This window comes from Zingiber officinale, unplaced genomic scaffold (assembly GCF_018446385.1).
Source record: "Zingiber officinale cultivar Zhangliang unplaced genomic scaffold, Zo_v1.1 ctg232, whole genome shotgun sequence".
Lineage (NCBI taxonomy): Eukaryota > Viridiplantae > Streptophyta > Magnoliopsida > Zingiberales > Zingiberaceae > Zingiber > Zingiber officinale.
Window position 1 is genome coordinate 341,132 of NW_024589907.1, and position 8,076 is coordinate 349,207.

At 38.3% G+C, this 8,076-nt stretch overlaps 1 protein-coding gene across 1 annotated transcript; it reads left to right on the top strand.

Annotated features, from left to right (window-relative positions):
* The first annotated feature begins 1,322 nt into the window (after positions 1 to 1,322).
* On the top strand, positions 1,323 to 4,093 carry LOC122037086 (heat shock protein 83-like). Its single transcript, XM_042596560.1, has 4 exons — positions 1,323 to 1,539; positions 1,621 to 1,762; positions 1,908 to 2,188; positions 2,254 to 4,093. The coding sequence occupies exons 1-4, from the start codon at positions 1,402 to 1,404 to the stop codon at positions 3,802 to 3,804; spliced, it is 2,112 nt and encodes a 703-aa protein (XP_042452494.1). The 5' UTR covers positions 1,323 to 1,401; the 3' UTR covers positions 3,805 to 4,093.
* The last annotated feature ends 3,983 nt before the right edge of the window (positions 4,094 to 8,076 follow it).

The window sequence follows — 8,076 nt, forward strand, 5'->3', positions numbered from 1 at the left end:
AATCAGTGCAATATCTTTTCTTATGAATCTAATTTTTTGATTTGAATGATGAAACACTTAGCATAATAGTCTCAATTGTCAAACATATTTTGTACAAGACCTCTAATGTTTGCATTTTACAGTATGTCTAGGGTCCAGACAAATGTGCTTCTACTTATCAACTCTATATGTCATTCATTTGGTTCTAGTGATAATATGAACAATTTAAATTGGGGAACGTTGCTTTTCCATTATAATTTTTTATGATATATATGAGAAGTAGAGGCGTAGAGCTTTTAAGGGAGGTTGAAGCACTAGACGTCATTTAATTATGTAAACAAATACTTAATATCTTAGTGATACATTACAATATTAGTTTTAAACAATAAAATAAACTTAACATGCTAGTTTAAGCACGTTGTAGCAGTTATGATTCATAACTATTACAACATGCTAATCTAAAAATATTGTAGCAGTTATGATTTCGTAGTTTTTTTATAACATGATGGTGTAGTCTAAGCACGTTGTAACAACTACAACATCGTAGCTGTTATAACGTGTTGATCTAAGAATATTGTAGCAGTTATGATTTTGTAACTACTACAACATGATTACCACTTTGTAGCAACTACTGTAGCTACTATAACATTCTGGTCTAAGAATATTATAGCAGCTACGAAATCATAACTCTTACAATGTTCTTATACTAAAATATTACAGTAGTTACAAAATCGTAGCTGCTACAACATAGTAGGACTACACACAAAAGCGTTGTATAAACTTTAAAATTATAACATTTGAATCGAAAAGAAAAATATTTAGGACATATATACGGAGAATACATTGTTGATGAGTGGCGATAGATAAGTTCGGCGAGGTGATGCGTGCAGTAGCAAGGGAGTTAATTGATGAAGATGATCATTACCACCTCTAGGAGATGAGGATGGCTCAAAATGTTTAAATTTTTGGAGGGAAAGGATTTTTTAATTCTGATAAGTGCTGCCGTTGAAATCGTGTAGAGTGGCAACATATCACTGAGAGGATTTTAAATTTAAGTTTATTAAATTTTATAAAATCCAAACAAATCAAATCGAGTTTCAAGAAAATATCCGATCCTAATCTCTCTCCACCCTGCCTACCAATTTCCTTCTCCATCTGGCAGAGCCTAGAGAGCTCGATTCCAACTTCTGGAGTTAGTAGATTAAGAATAAACGGAGGATTAATTACGGGTTAATAATAAGACGATCGAAATCAAAGGGTGTGGCGTCGCGGGAAGTCTCCAGAAGCCCCTGGAGACCGCTCCCACCTCCCTATAAAAGCGTTCGTCCTCTTCCGTCTCCGCGCAAGCACTAGAGTTATCGCGTACAAGCTCTCGAAGCATCCGATTCCCACTTGCGAAGCTAGTTTCTCCAGATCGCGGCAATGGCGGACGTGCAGATGGGGGAGACCGAGACGTTCGCGTTTCAGGCGGAGATCAACCAGCTGCTCAGCCTCATCATCAACACCTTTTACTCCAACAAGGAGATCTTCTTGCGGGAGCTGATCAGCAACGCTTCCGATGTGAGTTTCATCGTGAATGCTATTTCATCCTCTTTTGATTCTGTTTTTTTTTTTTACTGAAATGTTATGGTTCGATCGAAGGCCCTGGATAAGATCAGATTTGAGGGGCTTACCGACAAGAGCAAGCTGGACGCTCAGCCGGAGCTCTTCATCCGCTTGGTGCCGGACAAGGTGAATAAGACGCTCTCCATCGTAGACAGTGGCATCGGCATGACCAAAGCAGGTAATCCCCCCTTTTCCATTCAGATTTCTTGTTGCATCATTGATCAGACGCAAATCTCTAGCAATTTTACCCACGGATCAACTAATCTTGCTCCAATGATTGGAAATTTCGTGATTTTTGATTTACTATACACTTTCTTCCCCAGATCTGGTGAATAATTTGGGAACGATCGCAAGGTCGGGCACCAAGGAGTTCATGGAGGCCCTGCAAGCCGGTGCGGACGTGAGCATGATCGGTCAATTCGGCGTCGGCTTCTACTCTGCGTACCTGGTCGCCGAGAAGGTTATCGTAACAACCAAGCACAATGATGACAAGCAGTACGTCTGGGAATCACAAGCCGGTGGTTCCTTCACCGTCACCAGGGACACCTCCGGCGAGCAACTCGGCCGCGGCACTAAGATCACTCTGTATCTCAAAGAAGATCAGGTACTATTTGCCTTGTGTTTTTAATGAACTTAGATTTGAATTATTAAATTGTCATCTCAATGCAGCTGGAATACTTGGAAGAGAGAAGAATCAAGGACCTGGTGAAGAAGCACTCCGAGTTCATCAGCTATCCGATCTACTTGTGGACTGAGAAAACGACCGAGAAGGAAATCAGCGACGACGAGGATGAGGGCGAGTCGAAAAAGGAAGAGGAAGGAGAGGTCGAGGAGGTCGACGAGGGCAAGGAGAGCAAAGGAAAGAAGAAGAAAGTGAAGGAAGTCTCGCACGAGTGGCAGCTGATCAACAAGCAGAAACCGATTTGGCTTCGGAAGCCGGAGGAGATTACGAAGGAAGAATACGCCTCTTTCTACAAAAGCCTAACGAACGACTGGGAGGACCACCTCGCCGTAAAGCACTTCTCCGTCGAGGGGCAGCTGGAGTTCAAAGCGATCCTTTTCGTGCCTAAGCGCGCTCCGTTCGATCTCTTCGACACGAGGAAGAAGATGAACAACATCAAGCTCTACGTCCGGCGTGTCTTCATCATGGACAACTGCGAGGAGCTCATCCCGGAGTACCTTGGATTCGTAAAGGGCGTCGTCGACTCCGACGACCTGCCGCTCAACATCTCCCGCGAGATGCTGCAGCAGAACAAGATCCTCAAAGTCATCCGCAAGAACCTCGTGAAGAAATGCATCGAGATGTTCAGCGAGATCGCGGAGAACAAAGACGAGTACAACAAGTTCTACGAGGCCTTCTCCAAGAACATAAAACTCGGCATCCACGAGGACAGCCAGAACAGGGCCAAGTTAGCGGAGCTCCTCCGCTACTACTCTACCAAAAGCGGGGAGGAGATGACGAGCCTAAAGGACTATGTTACGAGGATGAAGGAGGGGCAGAAGGAGATCTACTACATCACCGGGGAGAGCAAAAAAGCAGTCGAAAATTCCCCCTTTTTGGAGAAACTGAAGAAGAAAGGCTACGAAGTGCTCTTCATGATCGACGCCATCGACGAGTACGCCGTCGGGCAACTGAAAGAGTACGACGGCAAGAAGCTCGTCTCCGCCACCAAGGAAGGACTCCACCTCGAAGACACGGAGGAGGAGAGGAAGAAGAAGGAAGAGAAGAAAGCCGCCTTCGAGAGCCTCTGCAAGACGATGAAGGAGATCCTGGGCGACAAGGTGGAGAAGGTGGTGGTCTCGGATCGAATCGTGGATTCGCCTTGCTGCTTGGTGACCGGCGAGTACGGGTGGACGGCGAACATGGAGAGGATCATGAAGGCGCAGGCGCTGAGGGACAGCAGCATGGGCGCCTACATGTCGAGCAAGAAGACGATGGAGATCAATCCTGAGAATGGGATCATGGAGGAGCTGCGGAAGAGGGCGGAGGCGGACAAGAACGACAAGTCGGTCAAGGACCTGGTGCTGCTTCTGTACGAGACAGCGCTGTTGACTTCGGGGTTCAGCTTGGAGGATCCGAATACTTTCGCCGGGAGGATTCACAGGATGCTGAAGCTGGGGCTCAGCATTGACGAGGAGGATGAAGCCGGCGGCGAGGACACCGACATGCCGGCGTTGGAAGAGGGGAACGAGGAGAGCAAGATGGAGGAGGTCGATTAAATTCGACTTCGAGTTTTCTATCTGTATATTTCACGGTTTGTTTCGCTGTTGATTGTCCGTAGGATCGCTAAAACAGTTGGGGTTTGGTCTGGGGTTTAATACATTACACACTATGGATGGATAATGGGGATTTTTGGATGCACGCAGATCGTGAAGTATGTGAATGATCTAAAACCTGGTGACGTCGTTGGTGTTGTTAGAGAAAATTATATTTTTAGTCCTGTAATTTATATTTTTTTTTATTTTAATTTTGTTATGAGTTAATTTATGATCTTAATCTTGTAACTTATAATATTTTTTAATTTTAGTCTTTTTTCTTCTAAAATTAAAATTTTTTAACGAAAAATGTTTAGTTTATGATTGGAATATAAAAAACACATGAGTCATAAAAAATCAAAATTCTCAAATTTAATTTACAATTTATCATTTTTTGTTAAAAAATTTTAATTTTAGAAGAAAAGGGATTGAAATTAAAAAATATTACAAGTTAAAAGATTAAAAATGTAAATTGACTCATAACATGATTAAAATTGAAAAAAAATATAAGTTACAGGATTAAAAACGTAATTTTCTTTTATTGTTATGGTGTCTTGGTAAGAATAAGTAGAATAAAATAACAATAGTAAAAAAATAGTATGGTAAAATTTTAATTTTCTTTTTAAGTCTAAGAATTGGTTTGCTTTGCTCTGAAGAGACACTTGATCAGGTGAGAGATATTGTAATTCTCAATATAAGGATTAAAATGGGTACAAAAGTCTATATGAGCCCATGGACTTCTTTTAAGGATTCTAATACCCATGGACTTCTTTTAAGGATTTCGATGTAAAAAAAGAATTGATAGTTTGTACTTCTGTCGTATTAATTATCATTTCAATAATCAATTTCTTCTATAATGATATCTATATTACTTAGTATCGATATGATATCAGCCAATTTCATTCTTTAACTAGTTGAGGAAGAATTTGTAAATTTATGAAGCCGGGTGGATGAATTTTCCATCTCCAAGGGAAAATATTAGCTTTGAAGAGACACTTGATCAGGTGAGAGAATATTCTCTTATTCTTATATTTTTTTTATTTATTTTTTAGAGAATCTCACATGTTTAATATAGTTATTGTTCACTTATTGATTACTATGAAAAGGACTAAGGAAGAGTATAGTCCTTCCTGACTAGGTAAAGGAGTTTTTAGTAAGACAGATCTTTATTTAATAGAGAATTTTTACAAGAAGAAAGAACAAATTTTACAAAGATTTACATATTACATATTTTACAAGGAATACATAAAGAAAACTCACAAACTTACAGGGACAACTAAGCGCACTAGAAAACTTACTTGAGAAAGAACACTTGCGTTGGAGATTAGAGAGGATGGCAGATACCTTTGAGCTGAGAGGGTGATTGCTTTTTATAAGCGTAAGAGGAGGAGATTGTCAGGAAGGAAGAATAGAGATTATGCATGTTGGAAAGAGGGATCTGTCCATAGAGCATTAAGGAGAGATAGGTGGTGAGAGAGAGGAGAGGACTCTGGCTAAAAAGTATTTCGGAGAGAGGTGGTAGGTAAAAATGTCATGGCTGATGTTTTGGATGAGTGGAGATACTGTAATATTTTTAGTGGTGGTGCTGTTGTGATTTTAGTGGAGAAAAACTTCATGACTGACATTTAGGTAAAGTTTTCTATTGGAATGAGTGGAGAAAAATGTCATGGCTGAAGTAATGGATGAGTTACTATGTAACTGTATTTGTTAGGCTGGTTTAGGATTTCATCATGTTATCCAAATTATTTTCTCTTGTGAAATCTAAAGGAGTCTAAGAGCTACCAGTTGGATTTAGATTCATGCTTCTGTGTAGAGCTGCTTTGTATGCTCTGGCGGAGAGAGTTGAATTGGCTAGTCTCTTGTTGCATAACCTTTTAGTTTTTCGCTGGTAATGTTAGAATAAAGTGGTATGTTGTGTCTTAAAAGAGAAAGGAAAAAAATCTTGTGCTCGTATCATCCAATAGATTTTTTCAGTATATGTGTCTTCTACTAGTAGGTAATTGTCAGGGTCTGTCAAGAGGTCCCAAGCCCAATTGATTCCTTGTACTGAAGCTCGTCGATGTTTTAGTTGATCGCCAAAAGTAGGAGGAGCTTCCCAATCAAGTTCTAGATCGGAAGGATAATTTTCAAGTTCAGCTTGATATCCTCCAACTTCATTTATATCGATTTGAACCAGATGTCTAGCTGGTTCTATTTTAAGATCAATCCATTTAGGAGGAGAACTGTCAAAAGTACATACTATGAAAAGGACAAGAGAAATAATAATTCAAAGTTTTTTAAAAAAATCCTTGATTGAGTCTATGTCATGTATCTAGGTTTTATAGAGAAGTTCATAGTCCATTAAAGTGGAAGGAGTGACTAGCCTTCCTTTATACGAGGTTGATGTATACTTTTCATAATCTAAATTAACTTTGTGGAAAGAGTATAGAAGTTGACACGAACATCCATATTTAGTAGAATCTTCATAGGCTGGGCCAAGCTTCTGGCATTTGAGTTTTGATCTAAATTCTGCTTCATAGGTAATAGTTATCCTAGGAGGGGGATTTTTATGGAAAGCTTTCAAGACTTCGCATAGTTCAATGAAATTCTATAATGTCGACCTCTCTGCTAAATTTCGGATATAAGAATTAATGTCATCCAGTAGTGCTAGGAAGGCTCAACAAATGTGCTTCTGTAGTTCTTTGAGTTGTGTTGTAGCAGTTTGCTTCTTTAATTGAGCCAATGTTAAGTAAGTAGGTCAATGAAGCTTTTTGTCTGTTGAAGGTGTAGGAGAGGAAGGAGGCTTATGAGTTCCTTCGATAATTTGTGCATATGTTTGAGGGGAAATCGAAAAATCACGAGGTTGTGAAGTAGTCGGGCTTTTAACCAAAGTTATTGTCTTTAATAAGGTACTAATAAAGAAATTAGGACCAAGTTGGATCTTAGCGGCAATGAAAGTCTCTTCAAAAGAATAATACTCTTTAAAGAAGAAATGTTCTAAACCTTGTATTCCCACATTTGTTTCTTTCCAAGTAACATAGACACTAGCTTGTGTTTTAGAGAAAACTACATAACAAGAAATTTTCTTACCAGCTGGTTTCTATATGGTTGTCAGAAAGTAGTTTGATAAAGTGCTAATAACTACAATCTTATGTCCAGAACTATTAGGAATAGTTGGAATGTGCCAAATGTTATCAATAAGACAATATTGAATGTGATCTAACTTGTCTCTAAATGTAGAATGGAATTGATCTTTATGTTGTGTAAATTGCTATAATTCTTGGTTTCCAAACCTTAATATCTTAGTAGCAAAATTGTGTACCTTCTATAGTCGATCCATTGTCTAAAAAAAAAAGTAAAATTAGTGTAATAAATGAGATAATGTATCTACTAAAGAATTGTTAATTCCTTTGGTGTCTTCCTAGTGGATGCATAAACCTTTATTAATAATAGTATCTATAAATTTAAGCTATCTTTTATGTCCTAAACCTTTTCGTAAGTCTTGTGTTTGTTGATTATATTTTACAATAGCTTCACAGTCAGTTCTAATAGTAATTTCTTATTTATTACATACAAATAGTCCAGACAAGTAAGGTGCCCCTTTTCTTGGTATTTCTCAAAGGCATAACTACATAAGATTTTAGAGCTTCTAGGTTCATATTTAAAAGTTTTGGGAATAAAATATCATTCCATCAAGATTCACAGTCATTTGTCTTAATAACTAAATAATATGAATCTAATGATAAAGCCAATATTGGAATTGTTTTAACTAGTTATTTTATTTGTTGGACAAGAGCTACATCTTGTTGATTAAAGTGTTTTTGTCTTGTTAAGAAAGTTTTATTATACAAAGAGCTACTAATTTTTCCTATGTTTTTTAAATAAGGGTGTGCATAATTGAGAAGGCCTAAAAAGAACATAGTGTTTTGATATCTCCCATTTTATCAGAAAAATTGAGAAGCTTGGTTGAAATATGTGGTTAAAGCGCTATTGTTCCTTGACCCATTTTAGTATCAAGGAAAGAGATGTGGGTAGTTGCTAGTTGTTTTTTTTTTTTTGCGAGAAATAATAAGACCATGAGTTTCAAAAAGATTAAAAATTATGTTCTTACTTCTCCATTGTCAAAAATCCACATTCCGAAGGTAATGGTGATGAACTCATCTCACCCAAAGAGACTCCCTTCGGTTTTGAATATTTCATAGAATCCGAGAAAGGAGATCTATATTCCATGCTTGCAAATCACGTAAACCATATCTT

Bases quoted from the DNA above. Each gene is read 5' to 3' on its own strand.
- LOC122037086 (XM_042596560.1), top strand. From the start codon at position 1,402: ATGGCGGACGTGCAGATGGGGGAGACCGAGACGTTCGCGTTTCAGGCG. The intron at 1,763-1,907 runs GTAATCCCCCCT...TTTCTTCCCCAG, and splicing joins CATCGGCATGACCAAAGCAG to ATCTGGTGAATAATTTGGGA. The intron at 2,189-2,253 runs GTACTATTTGCC...ATCTCAATGCAG, and splicing joins TGTATCTCAAAGAAGATCAG to CTGGAATACTTGGAAGAGAG.